Source organism: Chrysemys picta, chromosome 12, assembly GCF_011386835.1.
Source record: "Chrysemys picta bellii isolate R12L10 chromosome 12, ASM1138683v2, whole genome shotgun sequence".
NCBI lineage: Eukaryota > Metazoa > Chordata > Testudines > Emydidae > Chrysemys > Chrysemys picta.
In genome coordinates, this window is record NC_088802.1 from 39,441,951 (window position 1) to 39,465,539 (window position 23,589).

Sequence of the window (23,589 nt, forward strand, 5' to 3'; positions counted from 1 at the left end):
CGTAACTCTGAGCTTCTACTGAATGTGTTGTGGGCAAACAGGAATGGGACTCATCCAACCCATTTTCAGTTATGTCCCGAGCCAGCATTTGAACGTCACTGCTTGGGCAGACCCCCAGCATCCAGACACCAGAGAGAACGGTGAAGAAGTCATTGAGGACCTGCCTATGCACTGTGGATCAGCCCTACTGCAGAATTTCCCTTTTTGTATTATGAGCTTTGGTCCCAACCTTCAACAGCTTAACTAGCATTTCCAGAGGTTGTTCATAAAGGCAGGGTTTAGGGTCAGGTTTTGCATCGGTAGTAACCAGCTGAGACAGTCATTTTCCACCAGCGGCAATTCCTCTAGAGACACTGGACCTGATTTCCCATTGCCCTACTCCCCACCCTGGCCCTGGTATCATTTACACTAGTGCAAAATGGGATTTGGGAGCATTTTACACACACTTTGCGTTGGTGGCACAAGAGGTGCCAGGCAATGGGGAATTGGGCCCTGTATTGTCTGGAGATTGTGAGACTGCCAGAGTGACTGGACCTGATTCTGATCTTGCTCAAACTGATGCAACCCCATTGGAATTGTTGCTGGCTTGCACAGCTATAGAAGGGATCCCAGTCAGGCCCAGCATGCTATGGGGATGCCACTGTATTCACTGCGTTCCCTATGGGCCTAGGCTGCAGGTCTGGGAGTGATTCTGCCTTGATTACAAACTGCAACAGGATACTGTTCAGCCAGAGATCAGTGGTAAGCATCCCTAACGCTATCCTTGTGCATAACAGGGTCATGTCAATGCAGGGGAATGAACTGCTCTTAGACTGTCCTACTTTAACTGATGGACTGTTACATTTCAAAATTACACTGAGGGACTGTGGGGAAACTGCCTTAATTTCAACCAGATAAGATGTATTTAATTCTGTTTCTTATTCCAGTACTTTATAGCCTGGGCTGGAGGTGCTCCTGCTGCTATTAGAGGGAAAACTCATAGACAGAATGTGTAGGATAGAAGCCTTTGATTTTTGCTTCCTAGTCCCATAGCCCAGAACCAGAGCTGTAAATGCCTCCGTGCTATAAATAGAGGTAACCCCAGAATGCCATCTAACATGCTGATACAGTGTCCACCCCACCTGCGCTGCACTCTTTACAATGATCTGGGGAGAGGAATACATTTTGCATTTATGACAGATTCTCTCTCCTGTCCTGTGGGACTGGAGTCTTTCCACATTGCTTAATCGCCCTCCCATGATCAGTCTTGACAGATTGTCTCTCTGTGGAGAAGTCCAGAGGATAGCACACTGGACTGGGAATCAGGAGACATAGGTTCTATTTTCGGCTCTGCCTCTGGTTTTCTAGCTGACCTTGGGCAAGTTACTTCACCCCTCTGTGCCTTAGTTTTCCTGTCTATAAAATGGGGATAATAATACTTTGTAAAGCACTTTAAGAGCTACCGATGAAAACCGCTATATAAAAGCTTGATATTATTGCTTTTAAAGCTTCATATGGTGTCATCTAGTGGTTAGAGCAGCCGACTAGCTGTCAGGATACCTGGGCTCTAATCCTGTCTCTGCTACTGACTTACTGCGTAAACTTGGGCCAGTCACTTTAGCTCTCTGCAGCTTGGGTTACCCAACTACTAAAAGGGGATAATAATCCTTACTGGCTTCTCAGAAATGTGAGAGCTAGATCATACTAGCAACATGTTTGGAAGTCTCTCGATGACAGGTGCCATGTAAGTGCAAAACACTGTGTGTGTGTGTGTGTGTGTGTGTGTATGTGTAAATAGATACATAGCTATATTGCAAGTTCAAGAATAAGAAACGCCAAATGCAGAGGGCTCTGCCACACTGGACATTGCGTATGTTTTACATTTAATTTTTATCTTGTTACCAGGGCTAAGAGGAATCAAATCTATTTCCTATGTCCAATCCTGTCCAAGCTTTGAAGTTCCTTACTTTGCCTCTGTTTGCCAGCAGAGTGAATATAGCCTTTGACCCCAAAAGGATAGATTTAACTAGCTCTGCATGACTGCACATCTGTATGTCACCCAAAAGGGGGCAGTTACTCCTATGTATGCAGTTTTCAAATGCTTGTAGCTTCTGTGAACATTAAATCATTCTCTCCCCCTGCCCAAACAAAGCAACAATGCTAGTCCTCAAGGAGGAGCCCCTCCTTGCTAGGTTTTAGCCTATCTAAAGAAGTGTTGTTTAAAATTATTTTTTAACAAAGAAAATGTGTGTGTCAAAAGTGAAAACAAACTCCAAAATATCCAGTCCAACTTCCTGAAAAAAATCCACTTTTGGGCCAAAATCAAGTGAAGAAGATCTCAGGGGAATGTTTCCGAAGGTGGTGGCAGAAACAACCCCAAACACAAGAGATTGCAATGCTGTTTGTGTGACATTACCACCTAGAGGCCCCAGGTGAGGTTGGGGATCCTCTGTGCTAAGCACGGTGCAAACACCTGGTAAGAAGCAAAACTAGCCCCGGAGAGCTTACAGACTAAATGTAACCCTTCTGCCAGGCGGAGCCGGCAGCAACCAGGGCCAGGTTCAATATCGAGGGGTTCCTTTCCATCAAAACTAGGGTTACCATATTTTAAGGGTCCAAAAAGAGGACACTCCATAGGCCCCGCCCCCTGCCCTAGCCCGGCCCCTTCCTGGCCCCGCCCCAACTCCGCCCCCTCCCCTGGACGCTTAGCCCTCCCCTGCTTCTTATTCGCTCTGCACCGCCGGCCCCAGGCTCCGCACCGCCAGCCGAGCACCCCTGGCCCTGGCCGAGCATCGCTGGTCCCTCCCTCCCTATTTTCCCGGACATGTCCGGCTTATTGGGTTTTCCCCCCGGACGGGGATTTGAGGCCCAAAAAGCCAGACATGTCCGGGAAAATCCGGACGTATGGTAACCCTAATCAATACAACACAAAACCGGCTCAAGCCCCCACCCAGTAACCTGGGAAAATGATACACCACCCCTGGGAGCCTCTGAGAGGCAATACTTCCCCACTCACAAGCACAGAGTCTGAGTATGGAAAATAAACTTTTAATAAAAGGAGGGAAGTAACTGGGCGTTAATTTGGGAAAACACCACAAACAGGCTTCATAAACATAAACCATGAGCAAAACACCCACCCCCAAGTAAGTTGGGCAGTGTCCTTTCCCCTCAGGTTCTTAAGTCCAGCAACTCAAAAATCCCTTTAACATGCCTGTCCTTCTCTGCACCCCACTCACAGTTGCTATCCTTGGTCAGTGCAGTCACAGAGTTAGTCCTCCTGTTCTTCTTTTTGCGGATACAGACTAACACGGCTGCTACTCTGAAAGAGTTCAGAGGTGTATCTGCAGAGTTCACCTCCCACCCTGGGTGGAAGTAAGGAGGCACCTTATTCGCTCCGCTGCTTGGGCACTCCCCCACCGCTTGCTGTGCCTCTCTGCCAGACGCCCTGCTGGCCACTCATGGTGCCTTTCTGCCAGATACCTGGCTGACTGTTCGCTCTGCCTCTCCGACTCCACCAGCCACTCATTCGCCAGCTAACTGTCAGTCAACTTCTGCTGTTATCTGCCATGATCTCTGCACATCAGTATCTTAGTGATTTTCAGCTCTTTGCAGGCTGGGTAGAGACAGTGCCCCAACTCAAGTGATTTCAGCTCTGAGTGACTGAGGATTTAAAATAACAAAAGAGGCACCTAATGAAGCATATTTCGCTCTTTCTTTGAACAGTGGGGAGGAACAGATTAACAAGGTCTTTCAACTGACGGTGACCCCCTCATTTGGGACAGATTAAGCACAGTCCTGTTTCCCTGTATTCCTACAATAATTACAACATTGGTAACCATATTTCACTAACTCAGCATTCAGTACTAAGGTGATTTGTAACCCAACACCAGCCAAAGTTGATCACTTTAACACCGCTCTATCCGCTGAGCAGGAGCAACTGTATTTACATAAACACGCCCAAAGTCTCTCTCCTTCCCAGCTAGCTGTCAGGGGAGCATTCATTCAGACCCTGCTTACATCCATAGACAAGGAAACAGAGAGGTGCCCAAGGTCGCACCGAAGATCAGTGGCAGAAATGGGAATAGAACCCAGGTCTACTGAGTTCCACACCAAAGTCTTGTCCACTAGACTCCTGCCTTGTGCTGTCTGATAATGGAAGTTGTTTACAAACTGAACTGCTGGGAGTTCTATCAGACCCCCACTGATACAGATACAGCTGTTGAAGGGACAGGCTTTCTTCCATCTGCATTCACACATGCACAATAGAGCAGTGTTTGCCAGTAGGGGGGGAAACATCAGTTTCAATTTTTTCCTTTTCAAAGCTGGACTTTTTACTCTCCCCCTTGCACAGGGTGATTCTGCCATGGGGGCTCTCCCTCTTCCTCCTCCGGGGATGAGGAACAGGGTGCGTCATCTTGGAACTGGCCCAGGGGTTCAGCTACGTGGCTTTGCAGTCATAGAGACTTTTTTATATTACGAAAGGAAAGTGGAGAAACGCACCCGCACGGCTCTGAGGATGAGGCGCTTTTTCCAAGTGGAGTTGCCAGCCAGAAACCCCTGACCCAGGGCAGTTAGCATGAGGTTTGCTGCCTTCCCCACCTCCCTCTTTTTTTTTTTTTAATAAGACACAAGCTGTTCCAGCTGAGAGGCTGGAGCAACAATACTTAACCCACTGTTTCTAGGCTCTGGGATGTAGGTGCACCCTGGTTTTCTGACTGGTTGCTGCAGGGTGGGAGGAAAAGACACTTATTAGTGAGCTATCTCTTATCAATGAAGTCTGCATTGATTAAAAAGTGGAGAGTTCCAAACCTGCTTGCGTCCTGCAAGTTGCAAGTGGGCTGGGGATCTTAGTGGAAATTCCTGTTCAAAATGCCCTAGTGGCCAATGAGGGTTTGAAAAGAGTAGTGCATCTACTTGGCTCCTAGTTACTGGGACTACTGGATCTTAGAGACATTGGTCGTCCAGTCTTCTTCTTAGCATATGCACAACATGCCTCAGGTGGCACATGACCAGGATTCATCACCGAATTTGGACCACTGGTTGGATCATTAGGTCCCCGGCTTGGGCTGGGTACTGATGAGGAGTGCGAAGTGAACATTGATCCATGCCCCCCCAGTTTCCAGTAGAAACCAAGAGAGACTGAAGGATTCTGTTTGGAATCTCTTGGAATTTCCAGTATGGGGAATTGTAGACCGTGGGAGCCAGATCAGCTGATCCACTGGATCCATGATGTAATTGCCACTGCTTGTAGCATCAAGGCACTGTGGAGTCAGTTAGAGAGGGGCAGCCTTGATTCCTGGATATGGCCAATTTGTTTGTTTGTTTTAAATCAGAGTTGGTTAATAAGGCAAATTTAACGCCTACAGCACAAGTGGAAGATGAATGGTTGTGGCTATCCTCACATGGGCAATTTGTGGCACAAGGAGGGTAAGTGACTTGCCAAGGAGTAGGTAGCAGAACTGGAGACAGAACCCAGGAATCCCTGCTTGCAGTCCGTTGCTCTAACCAGTAGACAGCACTGCCTTGCTGACAGTGCAGCATCACCCAGCTCTATGGAGGAGTAGTACTCTCTTTCTGGAATGGGGGTGTGGAATGGAATAACGGAGAGATTCTGTCACTTTCTAAAGAAAAATATGTTCCAGGATGGGGTAAACTTCTCTGTAACTATCTCCCTGCCACTGTTTGGGTAGCAGCTGGGGTGGTTCACACACACTGCTATGGAAAGACTAATTCATTAAAAAAGGCCCCTCAAACCAAGCGAAACCAGGTGTGTCTCTGCTGGTTGACCATCAGTCCACAACACAGGGATGTGTCTAATATTTCAGCCAGTTTAGCCACACTAATACAGATGCTATGTGATAAATTAGTTCTATCTGGTCCTTTTGCATTGACTTTGCTGGTGGAACGATCCTCTCTGACAGGCATGGAACTAGCAGTGGGTACCACTCACTAGGGTCCCGGCACAGAATGTCTCCAGGGACGTGTCAGGAGCATGCTGTGGTCAGGGAGTGTGCTCTGCAGTGCTGCACAGAGACCACTGCAGCCCCCTGGGCTGATCTAACCTGCACCAGAGGCCGAGCTGGCTCTGGGCAGTTCCAGGATATGGGAGGCACATTTCATCCCTTCTTAGTCCCTGTACCATGCATGCACACACTGTGTGCACGCGCCAGCCTAGACATTGATTTGGGCCTAATGTTGTTGTGTTTGCATGTCTTAGCAACACTCACTTCACTGCAAGATCCAGGAGTGGGTATGTCTGTGTGTTCCTGTTGGAGAAAACATTGCCCTGCATGAATATCTATCGTAAAAAAGTCATAGATTGAAAGGGGTGTGGGTGTGTCCCCTACTCCATTAGTTCAGGACTTTCTTCTCCAATGTCATGACCATTAAACATGCTTGCAGTTTCTGATACTGCAGAATAATAGTAACAACCACTAACAGCCATTGTGTACTTCAGGGGCAGCTGAAGGTTACTAGTGAGGTATTTCTCCATTCAAAATACCCATTCTTGAGTTTTCATAGGTAATGTTTCTGTACAAAGCAGACACCAGCAGAAGAAGGGTGGCTTGGCAGATCAGGAATCACAGCATGGACACCAAACCAGGTTCTCATTAGCTAGCCATGCGCCTTATCACTGATTTTTCTTGCTCTAGGAATCGCCAGGACCTCCAGTGGGAGACTTCGGCGACTCGGTGACCCAACAAGTCCAAGTAAGTGGCATTAACGCACCTGTTTCCCTGAGTCGTTCTCCTCTAATAGAAAGGTCGCCTCTCCCATGCTTGCCTCTTGGGGCTATCAGAGAGAATCTCTTCCGCCTTCCATCAAACAACAAGCACTGCTAGAAAGGAAAGCTGGCTGCTAACAAATGCAGAGAAAGGCTTCCGTACCCTACGTATTCTACACTATAGAATTAGAGATGAATTACCTGCTGAATGATGGATCCGCACATCAAGTCAAGGGTCCGACACCAGTGAGCAGAAAGTGAGAGTGCCCTGAGGTTGAATTACAGTTCCGGTAATTAATGGCTCTCTCTCGCTCTCCTAAGCCATTATTTTTTATTGCACGTGGAGATTTACGGATTATGTGTGCTTGTGCTTTAAAATGACATTCTTAATTGCAGCTTGACATGATTTAAGTGGTTTCCCCCATTCAGGAGGAAGCCGGTGGGAGGGTTTCTCTCTTTAAACAGGTGTCTCCCAGACTCATTACTGCACAGCTCTCTTGTCCCCCTTCGGAGGCTTTCAGCATTTGAGCCCCCCTTGCTCTGCAGCCCCGTCTGTATCGTATGTGCTGAGCTTTAGAGTCCTGCTGATATTAACTGTGTGAACTCAGCCCAGACTAGTGAGAGAATTATGGGGCAATAGGGAAAATGCTGGAGGGCAGCACCTACTTTAAGCATAGGAGATACAAGCAGTTATAGAGTCATAGATTTTTGAGGCCAAAAAGAACCATTAGATCTAGTCTGACCTGGTACTGCCCAGAGCCAGCTTGAACCCTGGTGTATCTTACACCCAGCCTGAGGGCTGCCTAGCTTGCAGCGGTCCCTGGAGGGCTGAGCTTAGCTAGGAGGCCACATCTGAAATAGCACCATGTTAGCACAGGAGTCCCAAACGTCCCTCTCGTCCAGGTCTCAGCAGGAGGTCAGTGGAATCTGGCTGGAAGAGCAGAAGGGAATCGCCTAGTATGGGAGATGTTGCAGAAGTCCCCAGTAGGAAGATGCTCACTGCAGCCAGTGCAAAGGATTCTGAGGCAAGGCTGGGCCTATTTGATCCTGTCAGAACGGGGGGCAGAAGCCCACTAGAACGAAAGGCCCAGCTGGGTCCCAGAGCCCAGAAAACTGATTACAGGGGACCAAAAAGAAAACCGGAATGGGAGTGAAGGTCAGAGGTACAAAGGAAGGGTTCTGGCTGGGGCAGGGTTGGAAGGGACAGAGGTGCTATGTTTAGGCCAACAATACACCTAGGGCCAATCTTGCTTAAGGGATCCTAGTGACTAAAGTGATGGTTGAAATCTAAATGCATCCTCGCTACAGGTCCTCCCAAGACACTGACCCTTTGACAAGTACCCCCAGCTGCTCCTATTCCGGTGTCTCCCTTTCTAATAGCTGGCAGGGTTGTGGCTTGTGGAATAGGGTGACCAGTTGTCCCGATTTTACAGGGACAGTCCCAATACTCGGAGCTTCTTCTTACATAGGCGCCTATTACCCCCCACCTCCTTTTCTGATTTTTCACATTTGCTATCTGGTCACACTATCATGGAACCTTTGTGCAGTTGCTTCCATACCCAGAAGCCCTGGCTCCAAAAGATGGCACTTCCTCCTGTAGTGACGTGGCTGAAGCTTGTCTCATGAGAACTCCCATTAGCATCTATAGGAGTTCCATGCACAAAGGACTCACAGGATTATGGGTAACACTCTATTCCCTGTTCCCATCCAGGATTTTATGCTTGCAGATACATGTGCCTGTAAATGCTGTTGGTGCCTTATTAAAGACTGGCTGGAAACTTGTCCCTAAAGCTTCCTTTTCTATCTATTGCAGTAGTGTTATTACAGCTAGAAGGAAAGCAGATTAGAAACTGTGCCACTGTTTGTCTAATGCTGTCCCTTTTCCAGCAAGAACCCTGCCGGCAGCTCCTCAGTTACAACTATTTAATGCCCAGGTGTCCCAGCCACGTTCAGAGCTTCATGGTTATAGGCACTGTACAAATCCAGGGTAACAGACTTTGTCTGCTCCATGGGAGTAGACAAGACAGATGATGGGAGGGATGGGAAACAGGCTCAGAGAGGGGCAGTGCCTTGCCCAAGTTCACCCAGCAGGTCAGTGGCAGAGGCAGGTTTGGACTCAAGATCTGCTCAGTGCCAGTCCGCTGCCCCATGTGCTGGACCGCACCGCCACTGCAATCAAGGAAAACAAACCCCATGTCAAATGAAGTGGACATTTTTTTGCAAGCTGGGAAATGGCTTCTCACTCCAACCGCTGCTGTGCTGGGGAGCGTGGGCACAGCTTCTCCTGAACAAACCTCCCAGTTGCAGTGGGAATATGAGGAGTGGGGCTGGAGAACAAGGGTCAAGGTTCAGTTTTAGCTCAGTGTGGCACCAGGGGGCTCAGGAACCCAGCCAGGCCCAAGCTGCTTGCGCATAAAACTCTAGAGCCCCAGCACTTCACACTGTCCACTCAGCATCCATAACAGATATCTTAGTTCTACTGCTCCGGCTGCCTGCTGCACCGCTTACTGCTAATACAAGTAGAGCGATGGTTGGAGAATCCAGGCTGTTTCTTGAATGTAATGTTGCTTTACATCAGGGTCATGGTGCAATGCACTTGCAGGAGCTGTGGGGTCTCCACCGATGAAGAATCCGGTTTTGTACCTGGCTCCTCTGCACACAGTCACAGCGAGCAGTAGCCATCTTGGGTCAGTCACTTGGGGGGAAGAGAGAACCCTTGTGGGTTTCATTCCCTTAATGGGAGCGGAATCCTTCACACCCACACGCCTCATGTGCTGGAGCCAGCTCGCCAAGGTGGGCGGAGTTGGATGGTCACCTTTCCCTAATGGCTAAACTGAAATTCCTCCATTTAAAACACCCGTGTGGTCTTCCAGATGGCGGGCCTGTGAAAGCATCGCCGGGGACATGAGCGCTGGGATATGGTGCTCTTGACTGGGCTGTGTAATCCAGGGAGTGTTTCGCCAATCGATCTGGCATGGAACTTACTTCTAGACCTTTCCCTAGCAGCTGCATTCCCAGTTTGGAAGCTTTTTCTGGAGGAGATACTGAGGAATAGAGAGAGAGAGAGCTGGCAGCTGCTAGCCTCCATAAATCCATTTCCACAAGTATTTGCTGGCGACATTTATAGTCACAGGGCTGCTCTTTGAGCTTGAATGCTCATTTTCAAAGAGACTCTGGCTTAGTTGGTTTTTTAAGCAGTACCAGGCACATGCAGCCAGAGCTCATAGTGCTGTGACTCTCCTTGGGAATCTTCTCTCTGCCTGGCTATCGGACTCAACAGCCAGTCTGTGGACACCCATTTCCAGCTCTAACCGACCATTGCTTATACTTTGTCACCCAGGCTGCTTGAAAAACAGATTTTTTTTTCCTTTGTGAAACAATCAAGAGAAATATGAAGCCAGTGGGGTCAGCCTGGAATGTTTGTTTGGTTTGGCAACTCCTTTATTAGTCTCTCGGCATCTGAACATGGGTTTTCCCGCACCAGGACTGGTCCTCCACCAGAGGCTGAGATGAAATCATGCTCCCAAAGCTCCTTTTATAGCCCTTCAACTCCCTTTCGATTGCCACAGCTGTTCTCTTCCCTCTCTGCTGGGATGGGGGTAGCTATGACCTGCCCCGTCTTAGGAACTAGCAATGAGATGGTAGCACTTAGGACAGCACAATCGCTGCCACTGTGCCCTTGCACAGGGATTGGGCACAAAAGTGTGAGGAGGCTCCCTGCACTTTCTTCATCCCCTTGCATGCACCACTGTAGGGCTGGGCACAATCAGGCCATATATAGAGAGAAATCACCTATTGCAAGAAGCCACAATACAAATCTTTGTTCTGTTTGCTCTGGGGAAGACCATAGGAAAGTAGAAATAACTTACCATTTTTAAGCGACAGACCTGCTAAAAAAACCCCTATTTTTCCATGCACTGAAAGTTAAAATACAATAGAAGAAAATGGACTTGATAGGGGTGTAAGCCCAGGGAAAATACATTTTCAAACCTCTGACACTGCCGGGTCTTGGTGAAGGAACGTCATTTGGGTGCATTGGAGTTATTAGTGTAACAAGCTTGTCAGAATTTTATTTTCTCACTCCGTTTGTTTGTAACACTCTTTGGCTAATGGCCATGGACAATGTGCTATAAAAGCAGGACTGGGATATTTGGCGTCTATCTGTGTAGACTGTGTGTTTATAGTCTGTCTCCTCACCTGGATGTTAATCCCAGATGGCCTATATAAAGTGATGTTTTTAAAATAAGCCCCGACTCCTTTTAAAGAGCACAGCACATGCTGAACTCAATGAGAAAGTGACTGAAATGGGATGGATCCCTGTGGGAACATATGGGAGCACGGGATGTGAGGAGTTTCCCACTGACTTCCAATGCAAATCTGATGTTCCCATCCTCCTTGCCCCTTGGGGAATTTTTCATAGGCTGACATGGTACTTCCTGCAAACATTCCCTCCCCCTCACTAGACATGCTGTCCCTCTGGGGTCTGTTCCAAAGCCCCCTGAAGTCAATGAGAGTCTTTCCATTGGTTGAGGTGTGCTTTGACTCAAGTCCTTAGAAAATCCACAAATACTGGTTATCAGGTCAATGTAACTCTCTTTAGATCTCAATCTATCCTGCTTCGCAGGCCCTACTGCTGGAATCTCCATTAAAGGACTCTAGTTTCCTTTGTCCTTGCTGGCCTCAGTTCAGCTCTCTGGGTGAGACAGGTATCTAGTTCCCAGAGGAGAGGCTTTCAGCAGAACATTACAAGCGACCTGCTTCTGCTGCAAGGCCTACAAGAAATAACCCAGCCTTTGATGATGTGGCGGGGGGAGGCAGCTGGGAGGAAGTGGATATACCTTTATGTAATGCGACGCACAGGGAAAACAGCAGGTGTATGGAACAATCTATCTATCTGATAGACTTCTTCTCTCCCCTGTCTCTGCCTGATGCTTGTCTCCTTAGTCTGTAAGGTATTCTGGGCAGGGATCCACTGCCTGCAGAGCACCGAGCACAGTGGGGCTCTGAGCCTGATCGGGGCCCCTGGCCACTACCATGATAGAATAAATATTGGCACCCCTGCTTTTGGTGGCCTCAGTATGGGGGGGCCCAGGACTGACTGGGTCTGGAGATGGAACTAACCTTTTAGCCAGGCACCAATCTTGCAAAGCCCAATCTTGCACCTACTGGTGTCAAGGACATTTTGTTATTGTCTTCAGAAGGGCAAGATCCGGCCTGCTATGAGTGGAGCACTGAACACCTTGCAGAACTGGGCCCCCAGAAGCAGATTCCTGCGAGGCAGAGTTGCCCCACTAAAGGTAATGCCTGCCTTGCAATGACCCACCCCACACTCCTCTGCTGAAGGAATAGAGGGTTTTGGTCTTCAGGGCTAAATTAACCAACAAGAAGCTTCTAACAGAACTAACTTCTGTGCTTTTACTTGGTATGATCTTATCATCTCTGGAGCCTGCTGGCCCCTGTGTTATCATCCCTGTGTTCTGTCTGTGCTGCGCTGTATCCCAAGGGGCTGAGAGAGGTGTCCCCTACCACTGCTCGGAATTCTGGGAAGCTCCAGCTGCCTCAGGGCTTTGCCCATTGCAAACTTTCTTCTTTTCATTACCGCTTTTGGTGTGATGGTAACTTTCTTTCACATTTCTTCTGTCTCCCCAGGATATGTATGGACAGCTGCTAGCGTCTCTTACCCCCATATTCCTCCTTCTCTCCGGAATGCTGAAGAATTTATCTAATTTTTAATTATTATTTTAGGAATGCTTATCACTTTTCAATCAACAGATCCCCTGGAGAACTCCCACTCTCTCCTTGACACCTTGCTACATCTCTCCTTGGGCAGTCTTATGTTCACAATCTCTCTCCCTTTTTGCTTGCTTTCTTGGCCACTTGTACCTCTTCCCAGTCCTCATTCCCTGGATGTGGTGTCTGAGATCTCAGATCTTCTTATGGCAGGTTCTTGCTGCTCTTCCTGGTGCACACGGGAGGCGAAAGTTATCCTAACAATGATTTCCTGGAGCAATGACTTAACTACAGAAAACGTGCTGGAAGTTTAATTAGATGCATAAATGCTTTGCTAGATCATGGCCTTGGTTCAAATTTGGTCCTTGGCAGATACTGGGTCAAGTGACTATTCAAAGGCTACAGCTGAGTGTTCAGGCTATGGTTGTCCCCAAAGGATACACTGAAGGATGCTTCAGAATGAATATGCACCTGCTGATACTGTGGTATTGTCCCATGATGTCACAATGTTTACCTCTTCCTGCCCTGCGGATGAGTCTATGGGTGATGATGTTGCATTTTCATAATGTTTTGGTATCTTGATGCAAAGACATGATCGTAATAGGACACTGTCATAATCCCATAAGCCCTGAAGATCCCTCTTAAAAACTCTGATTCTCCTGCAAATTTGGGGATGGGAAGTGACACTAGTCTGGATGATAGGGGTTCATGCACTAAACCTTCACCTTGGGAAAACTGGCTTCAAATTCTTGGCCACCAGTGGAATGGTCTGTAGTCAGATCTTAGTTTCTAGTGCACTTTAATTCATTTCATATGCAAACACAACGATGCTGTCTTGACTTCTGGTGTGGTATGTCCTCATGCAGCTATATTCAAAGACAGAAGGGGGACTAGGAGTGCAGAGACGCTAAATTGAAAGACACAGAATTAGTCTGGTTTCTTCAGACTCTAATTATATATTTTCCCCTTTTTCTGGTGTGAGCCCTTTTTAATTTTAATAAACTTTTTCATGTTGAGAATCTTAACGAGCAGTTCAGTGCTTTGGTTTACGCTGCAGTAAATATTTACAGCTCCATATAACTGCAGCTCCATTTCCCCTCATTTCAGGACCAAATTTCCTCTCTCCCCTCTCTTGCCCTGCACCTCGGAGCATTTACAACTGGGACAATTGTGGTGTTTCCCCTATAACTGCTGCTCAGTCAGGGATGGCGTGGGGCTCTTCACCACCCCAAGGTGCCTTTCCACAGCCATTGCACCTGTGGGCCAGATTTTCAAGAGTTCTGGCCATAAGCAATGGGGGCTGCTGGGGGCTGAGCGCTTGTAGGTCTGGCCCTGAGCCGACTTGAAAATCTGGTCCTGTGACTCCATCCTCAGCTTCTCTCCTCCCTGTACCAGTGCCATTTTGCCATTGCCAGTCATCTAAAAGCAGGCCCGCACCTCCAGTTCCAGGACACTAGCACAAGGGAGGTCCAATGATTAGGGTGCTACCGGGGGACTTAGGAGAGACCAGGGTTCAATTCCCGGCTCTGCCGCACACTTCCTGTGTGACTTTGAGCAAGTGACTTGTCTCAGTTCCCCATCTGTTCCCTGTGGATAACAGCGCTGCCCTGCCTCACAGGGGAGTTGTGAGGATAAATGCATAGACATGTTTGTTTGAGGTACTCGGAGACCTTGGTAATGGGGGCCATATGCAGACCCTGGATAGAGCTGCCATTGCAGCCGGTGTATGGGGATTGACTAAAGTTTGATCACTGAAGCTACAGAGCTGGACTTAGTGAAGCCTATTCAGAGGTGGAACAGAGACAAATACAGAATTGTTATTAGCCCTCTTCCCCACACCCACCTAGGTGGCCCTCCCGCACTCTGCATGGTCACTTGCTCCGATTCCCCACCCCTCAAACTCCAGATTCAGCGTCATTTGGGAATTTGCAACCTCTCTTTCCTGCGCAGCCCAGGAAGGATGATTAACAAGACTGACTGCTGAGTTTCAATGCTCAGTAACCACGGTCAGCAGCACTGCACAGCAAGAAATGGCTGCTCCACAAGAGTTGGAGGGGCCCCTGCTGAGAGTCCCTTGGACGCACAAATGTCTGGGTTTGGCAATGTCACCCGACAATTAAACAAGGGAATACAGTCCATCAGGCTGAGTAATGTGGGAGGCTTGGGGTCTGTATTGAACATGCAATTGGAAACAGGCGGCTCCTCTCTAGGAAGAGTGGCGGCTGGGCGGGAGGAGAGAGAAGAGCAGAAGCCCTAAATCAGAAATTCCATGGCAAACTCTAGCTCCCAACCTAACATGCCATTGAAATGTGTTTCCTGCAGGGGCGGGGCTTCCCCCACTGAACCTTCTTCAGATTCAGCCCTGACGAATGCTAGTGAGTGAAAATATTTGCTGACACTTGCCAGCCAGGCAGGAGTGTATATTACCTGGCAGGTCCGTGAATAGCCCCAAAGCACCTGAGTGGAGAGAATCTGCATCTTGGGACGCCACCTGCTCTGTACTTTGGTTTCCTTCCAGGCTACTCTCTGGCTTTTTGTCCAGAGGAAAGAACATCTCTGGCGGGGGGCTGGTGCAGCACACGGATTGGGGTGCAAGTAAAGCGGTATACTTTTGGGGCGCAGGCAAGCCCTAATGAGAAGAAGGCCTTTAAGTCTGATGCAGGGAAACTTTCTTTACTAGAGCTGTTTCTGGATCAGGTGTTTTGTTTGTGAGAACTCCCACAGGGGTAAAAGAGGAAGAGGTGCCTCATGTTTCCCTGCTTTTGTTCTCTGTCTTGCTGCATGGCTAGTTAATTTGCAGCCAGCCAGACCAATAGAGAGGCATTACACCGGAGCCAGCTGCAATACAGGGAGGCACAGTGAGTCTGTCCGCGAGAGGCAGAGAGTGCAGGCAATGTCCCTAGTTTTGCATCATCAGCACTTGGCTGAAGACCGACCGCAGTTTATCTTGAGGCTGCTTGGAAGCGCAGTGCATAATTTAGAGAAGCACAAAACTCAGGCCCAGCTCTCTGGGTTGCATTATAAAGGGCCCTCGCCGACGGCATGAAAACCTTCAGTCGAGAGGTTTGTCTTTTACTCTCAAAATGATCCTACTGGACACAAGGCAAGAAGCACCATGCCCAAGTCCTGTTACCCTTCATTCCCCTCTTACCTTGGGTGGGTTAAGGGGCAAAGGGACCAAAAGTGCGATCGGAGGTGAGGGAGTATGGGATGGCATCTCATGAGTAGGGGCCTCCAGAGAACTTAATTCAAAGACCTCATGAGACTGATGCTGGGGACAAAATGAAAGGCTGATGTTCTCTACTGAAGTCTGAGCAGACCCTGTAAAATCCCTTTCACTACAAAGTGTGGCATTGACATAGCCGTGGGAGGGACCCAGGAGTGGAGGCACTAGAGAGGTCAAGGCAGGTCAGGCCTGAGCGCTGTCGTGGGGGTTCACAGCTCCTGTCCACAGCTAGTGCTATAAAGTCACTGCCCTAGGCAGCGAAATCCATCCCTAAGCTCAGAGACATTTTTTTAAAATATTCAAGTTCCGGGAGAATGAAAATCGTAGAACAACTCAATCCTTTCCCCCACCATTAAGATTTTTCATGTTTCTGTAGGTCAGAGGAGGAGTCATTTTTCATGGACCTTCGCTGAACTAGGTTCCAATTGACAGTATTTCCCAGGCCTGGCAACTCCTTATCAGAGCTACTGCTCTTATCTCATGGCTTTAAAGAGCAAGAGGACTGGAGTTATAGATGGAGCAGGGAGAAAATGTTTTACCTGCAAATGTAAAACTTTAACCGTGATTCCCTACCAGCAAAATGTCCGTTTATCGGTATAGCTTATCCCAGTTCCCCTAAGCAAGACAATGATACCAGCAGAAGGATCTTGCCACTATAACTGCAGCTACACTTGGGCTTTTGCTAGGATGGCCAGGTCAGCACAACAAATGTCCAGCCCTTGTCCCTAGAATATGGTTCACCAGCTTCATCAAGGTGTCTCGTTGGGGGACGTTCTTTCCAGTGCACCTGCTGTGCAGCCTTGCCATCCTCAGGCCTGGGCTGCGCTGGGAGCTTTGCTGCCATAGCTAGGTCAGTTGGGGAAGGGATTTTTATTTCTTTATTTTAGTGTTTTGCTGACCTGGCCATCCTAGCAAAAGCCCAAGTGTAGCTACTGTTATAGTGGCAAGATCCTTCTGCTGGTATCGTTGTCTTGCTTAGGGGAACTGGGATAAGCTATACTGATAAAAGGACATTTTGCTGGCATAAACTGTCTACCCTAGCAAAGTTTGCCAGCAAACTCTTTGAGAGCAGAGCAGGCTTCACTTCCCGTTGCTTCAGGAAGTGCAAGAACATAAGAACGTAACAGCCATACTGGGTCAGACCAAAGGTCCATCCAGCCCAGTATCCTGTCTGCCAACAGTGGCCAATGCCAGGTGCCCCAGAGGAAATGAACCTAACAGATAATGATCAAGTGATCTCTCTCCTGCCATCCATCTCCACCCTCTGACAAACAGAGGCTAGGGACACCATTCCTTACTCATCCCGTGTGACCACTCCAACTGGAGGTCAGGACACGGTGGAAGAGTAACAACGCCTGACATATCTGTAAGACCTTCCACTCGGGGTCTCAAAATGCACTACATGTATGGGAGCAAATTCATCCTTGGTGTAACTCCTTTGAAGCCAATGGCATTACACTAGGCAATGAATACCCCCATCCTAGATTCTGTGATAGTGTGATTTGAACCATTATAGCCGAATGCTTAGAAGAGTAGTTTTCAGCATGCCACTGCCACTCCAATGGAGACTCATTCAGCTCGATAGAGTACCCTACATTTTTGCATCTTTCAAGTCTCTTGGGTCTGCTAAAAAGAACTGGAAATCTCATGGCAGCATCACTGTGAGAGATCCCACAGGAAAGGATCTATTGTACAGTTGGGGATGCTGAGGCCAAAACATTTTACAGGGTCTGTGAATCTGGGATGCCTTAATGTTAAATGGAGCCATGTATGGCCTGCTGGTCAGAGGGGCTGAGTGAATGGAGCTGTGGGTGTTTACACCTTAACTGTCAGGCAACCAAAAATGGAGGCAACCCAAAATGAGCGCACACTTTTGAAAGATGAGGCTTAAGTGAATACCCCAAGGCCATGTGAGTTCATGGCAGAGTGGGGACTAGCGTCCAGGGCTCCTGACGCTCAGGGTCCTGCCTCCCCCATAGGACCATCGTCACTCTCTTTATGCCTAGAAGCAGTGAAAGGGTTAACTTCAGAGATAGGTTGGAATTAGGAAACAGGTGAGACAATGCTGTTAACAAAACCCAACCTAAACATTTGTCCAGAGCTTCAGATGACCCCAACTTTTAACTTTCATTTAGTCATTTTCACAGGCCACTGCCAACATCAGGTGATCAAGGCTATAACTATAGCATTTCCAGTCTCACCAGAAGCAGGGATGATCCGAATGTCTCCTGAGAGACTTTGCTGCCATGAGATTTCCAGTTCTTTTTAGCAGATCCAAGAGACCCGAAGGATGCAAAAACGTAGGGTGCTTTATCAAGTTGAATGACTTTACATTGGAATGGCAGTGGCATGCTGAAAACTGCCCTTCTAAGCATTCGGTTATAATGGTTCAAAGCACAGTAGCTTAGATTTAGGGGTATTGCAGTGTTTGGGGCTGAGACTGTGATACTGATGACGCTCATGCTTTGAGGCCGGGCCTCTGACCTTCACTTTGACACAGCAGCAAAGGAGTTAACAGCTGGTTGTTGAAGCCTGGTTGCCTTGAACATGTTCCTATATGAGGTCATTTGAATTTCCTGGGGCAGTCTCTATTCCCTTTTGTTTTATGCACCAGGCGGGCTACCCCAGCTGTGTGCAGCCCTGTGCCAAAGAGTGCCCACATGTGCATGCGTCACTCCCTCCTCTTAGTCGCTAGTGCCAGGCTGGCATTTGAAATGTGTTCTCTTTGTGTTCCTAACTGGGCAGAGGAGGATGCGGGGACAGAAAACAAAGGCTAAAGCTGCATCGTTTGGATGCAGCTGTGCACCAAGTCATGGCACCACTCACTCACTTTCGGCCCCACTATGACAGACGAGCTGCGGTGCCAAACCTGCGGGGGGTGGGTCGCGGGAGGCCAGTGCTGCTGCTCCTCACCACTGTCATTGGGAGAGTCCAATGCTGCTGACTTTACCCCCGACAATGATATGCACCATGCGTAACGTACATGCGGCTGTGGGCATCACCAACGTATCTGATGGTTTGCAGGCAGTAAGGGAGGTTCTGGTGTCCAGGATTGTGAGGTTTATAGTGATTTATGTGTTCATGGCTAAGAGTTTCAGAAGTGACTAGTGATTTGGGGTGCCTCGTGTTATACTCACAGCATTCACACAGAGAAGGTAGGTAAAACCATAAAGGATTCCTGCTGGATGGTTGCAATGTAAAACTACTTTATTTTTTAGAATTCAGATAATACACAAGAACCCAAAAACAGAGAGAGAGAAAACAGGCTGCTCCCAAAGGCAGCAAGGCACAACTCACACCATGTTGCTTTGAGCTGGCTCTTTCCAGACTAACTTTTGCTGCCACTGCTCATGTCCTTTGCTACTGAGCCCTGTAAGTAGGACCCAGGAACTGCCCCCCTCTTCTTAAAGTGATAACTTGCAATTCCAACACAGTCCTCAATACATCACACCTCAGGTTTTGAGTGCCCAACCTGAGACCTCTTAAAGGGGTCTGACTTCTTGTGGAAGGCAAGTGCTCAGCACTCTCTTTACAGTATCTCTGGTTGCGACCCCAATATCGTGAGTCATTTTGGTTTGTTAGATATATGGGGTGGTCCAGGTGGGAGGGGTGGTATAAAATATTGAGGAATATTTGAGGCTTATTGATTTATGGGGTATTCTGGGTTTGGCGTGATAGGGTCACAGAGTTTAAGGCCAGGAGGCACCATCAGACCATCTAGTTTGACCACCTCTATGTCACAAGCCACCAATATCCACCAGCACCTGCACACTCAGCCCAACAACCGAAATGAGACCAAAATGTTATAGCCCATGGGAGACTAACCCGTTCTGTGCCACAGGCAGAGAACAGGAGGGAGTGAGCTGCACTACTGTCAGAGGCCCCGGCAATGATCAAGTGAGATATACTCAGATAACCCTGGCAAGTGACCTGCACCCTCACACTGCAGAGGAAGGCAAAAAAATCTCGGGGGGGGGGGGAGATTCCTTCCTGACCCCAACCATGGCGATCAGTTAGACCCAGAGCATGTGAACAATAACCATCCAGCACTTGAGAGAGAGAGAGAGAATACTCAGCACCACCTCAGAGCTTTGACCCACCCTATCCAGTGTCCCATCTCCAGCTGTGGCCATCCCTCATCCTTCAGAAGAAGGAGATTTTAGAAACACCAACAGAATACATTGGAGGAGGGGAGATGGGAATCCCTTCCTGACCTCTGCTGTGGCCAGCTGAAACCCTGAAGCATGAGCTTTCAGGAATGTATGTGTCACGGAGTCCCCGGGCGATGCTCTGGAACTGCTCCCTACGAAGCCAGTCAGGACTCTGGTGAAGTCGCCTCTCTGTGAGCAGACTGTTTTCAGGGCAAGGAGCTCACACAGCTTCCACCTTCCTGGGTTTGACCTTTGGAGCATTCAGCATCCTTTGCCCCTCCGTGCGCTTCCCAGAGCGAGTCCGTCCTGGGGGGGTCCTGGGGAAGCCACGGGGTCCTGCACCCCCACTTCGCAGTCAGACATAACTTTTAACCAGCCAGTAAAACAGAGGTTTATTAGATGACAGGAACACGGTCTAAAACAGAGCTTGTAGGTATAGAGAACAGGATCCCTCAGCTGGGTCCATCCTGGGGGGCAGCGAGCCAGACACCCACGTCCACACTCACTCCCCGTCCCTAGCTAGCTCCAAACTAACTTACCCTCCAGCCCCTCCTCCTCTAGGCTTCGTTTCTTTCCCGGGCCAGGAGGTCACCTGATCTCTTTGTTCTTCAACACCTTTAGCTATCTCCTTGTAGGGCAGAAGGGCCCTGGCCATTAGTTGCCAGGAGATAGCGTGGCGGCCATTTATGTGCACTGGCCCTTTGCTCTGCAACAATCTCCCCCCTAGAGACTTAAGAAATGCATAGGGGAAACTGAGGCACCCCTACAGTAGTCAGAGGAAACATTAAGAACAGTCCCCCTTCGTCACATGTATGATATAAACTGGAAGTGAGTTGCTGTCCCTTGCCCCCTACCATCACAAGCATTCAATTCACCATCTGTGAAATGGGGATAGTGGTATTTCTTTTCACGCACTCTTTGGCTGTCTTAGCTGTTTAGACTGTGCTCTCTTTGGGGCAGGGTCTCTATTACAATGTGTTGGTACAGTGCTTAGCACAACAGGGCCCTGATCTGGGCTGGGGCCTCGAGGCATTACTGAAATACTGTTGCCTTTGGACAGGCCATCAATCAGGTTCTTTATAGTCTCAGTACCAGCCAGCCTCTGGAGTAAACTCCTTAAGCTATAGCCCTTTCAAGTGACTATGGCAAGCTGCTGCAGCAGGGACAGACGGGGGGTTGGGAGCAGAGAAGAGAGGAGAGGAAGTCGCAATGGAATTTAGTTTTGTCTGGTTTACTTTGCTAGTCTCGTTCCCTTGCAAAGGCAAAACAAAACAATCCCCCTTAAACCGAACACAGTGCACCCAGAGAGAGAGACGCACGCATTCATTATCAACCCTCCCAGCGCCAATATGTATCCAGTGAGGAACACAACAACCTTGATGGGGGGCAGCGGTGGTAGAAGGCACTTAGCCTGCCTGAAAGCACCGCAAACTACTTCACACGCGCAGAAGCTAAGCAGAGAACGAGGCTGCAGGCGGCTTCTCCGGTGTCTGGGGGAGAAGAGGTGAAATATTTCCAACCAGGGTGTTGACAGGTACTGTTGATTTTGTTTGTTTGTGTGTGTGTGTGTGTGTGTGTGTGTGTGGTGTGTGTGTGTGTGTGTACACGCAGGGAGGGGGATACAGCATGATCCCACCTCTTCTATATAGCCCAGGAATGCATTCAGCAGCATAGAGTGGGGATCAGGTGCGAGGAAGGAGCTGTCTGGCTTCAATCAGAGAGAAGCATGACTAGCATGCCATTGTCTGAGCGAGCTTGGTGCTAGTTCCTAGGTAGCTATGTTTAGTCAGGAATCCCCCTCGCTGCACATGTTTGTCTTGCTCCCATGATTGCTTTCTCCCACTTCTTTTCACCTCCACAATGGCAGTTTGCAAACTCTTCTCAAGGGCTGGTTGTTGTGAGACCTGCTGATGGGCTCTCCGCGCTCTCTCTTCCCTCCTCGGCAGTCCTGTGTCTTGACGTCAGCCGGGGATAAGTGGCAGTTTCCAGGACTCTGGCTTGCTTGGAGAAATCTTGCTGGCTTCACACCACAGGCATGCTGTGAGCCTCCAAGGCAGGAACATCCGGCTACCGTCTAGTGTTTATCGAAACCCCTAATTGTATCTTAGGCACAGAGCATCCATTTACCCACCTCTAAATTTGTCCTCTAAGCAGGGCTGCAGAAGAGATGGGAACACGGCCGCTCTCTTCGTGTCCTTATCGTTCTGGTTGGATGACTTTGCTGTTTACTCTGCAATGGAAGCAGGGGATCAGCTACTGTGGACAGTTGACGCTGAGCTGCGAGGCACTAAAAGATGTGGATGGAATTCTGGGAACCATGAAAATCATTCCTGTGGGTGCCGGGGCGGATCAGGTAGCAAACTACATCTCTGACTCATGGGACTTGGATCAGCTCCTGCTGGCCTGAATTTTTCCAGTTGAATTCCTTGTGCCTAAAAGCAGGCCTGATGATCTGAGAATTGCCCAGGCCTTCAAGATTCTGCCACTCTTAGCAAGCCCCGTAGTGTTGCCAACCCAGCCTGGCTTTTGCAGCATAGTTCCTATTTTAACAGGTGGGTCTCTTCTGCTAGCAGGACCTGAAAGACCACTGACAAGACCCAGAGGCTCCCTTGGGCCAGAGCAATAGCATCCTGCTATGGTACCCCATGGCGAAGTTTCTTTGTGGTGTTGCCTGGCAACGCGATGATGGCCCTTGGAATAATGCAGTGGCACAAAGCAGTGAAATCCATCCTGCCGGGGCAAACTGCTGGAGGTGGCCGCACTGGCTAAAAGATGGGAAGGGTGGCACCCAGGAACGCCCCTCTCAGGAGAGTGCCCTATGCACTGTGATGTGTGGGAAGGGAAGTCCCTCCCCCAGAAAGCTGTTCTTGTAAGAAGTCGGAAACCAAGATCTCACCAGGCCAGATCTTCAGCTGCTGTAAGTCAGGATAGTTCTGTTGATCTCGGTGGAGCTACTTGGATTTACACAAGCTGAGGATCTGACCCACAGTGGCATCTGACTGTGTTGCATTCAGAAAACACCTGTCATAGGTGTCTGGCTACTCACATTGTTGTTGTAGGGCAAAAGCTATGCGGCCAGTCCTGCTCCCTGATCATTACACCTGGGACAGTCGTAGGTTTCACCTGGGCAGGTCTGCCTTGCTGGGTTGCAGAGGGAGGACAGTTGCCAAGGAAGCCAAGCCCTGGCTTATTAAGAAGGGCCTTTAATAATAGAGCTGGGTCCTTGAATTGTATTCAGAATGAACTGGGAGCCATGCAGTGTGCGGAGCCCGGGTGCAATCAGCTGCTTTCTTTGCGTAAGAGAGAGGGTGATGCCCATTGTAGAGGTTAGGCTAGTAGCTCTCCTGTGGCCTTCATTCTCCATCCTAGGTCAGAGCCGTTGCAGTGACCTGACCTGGAGGGGATGAGAGCACAGATCACAGTAGCTAGATCCTCATCCAGCAGAGGACCAGGTGCAATCAAACACAGGACCGTGCTTTGTCCCATCAGCCACTCAATGTGGGGCGGGGGGAGGGGAGCATCCCAGCCCTTTAGACACTCGAGCAAGGTGCTGGGTTGGGTGAGTAGAGGAGATGGGGTGGTACTGAGAAGACAGGGCTGGGTGTGAGGAGGGGAAGCTGAGCAGAAATGAATTAGTAGAGTTCACACTGCTCAGGAATTGAAACCAGATCCCACGAGGTCCTGAGTCTAGTTGTTCCGCCTCCCCTTTCATTCTGCGTTGCCAGCAGCTATTAATACATCCGCGCATTAATTCTGAAGTGTGAGCAGAAAGGCTGGAG

General features: G+C 49.0%; 1 protein-coding gene across 4 annotated transcripts in view; it reads left to right on the plus strand.

Annotated features, from left to right (window-relative positions):
• Positions 1 to 23,589, plus strand: part of SEPTIN9 (septin 9) — a 253,554-nt gene that overhangs the window by 33,832 nt on the left and 196,133 nt on the right. For 3 of the 4 annotated variants that reach the window (XM_008163849.4, XM_008163848.4, XM_065562712.1), the window contains exon 2: positions 6,633 to 6,689. The exons of the other annotated variant lie outside the window; for it this stretch is intronic. In XM_008163849.4, the coding sequence (XP_008162071.1) occupies positions 6,633 to 6,689 (57 nt within the window). The remainder of the gene's footprint in view (positions 1 to 6,632; positions 6,690 to 23,589) is intronic. 4 annotated transcript variants of the gene reach the window in all.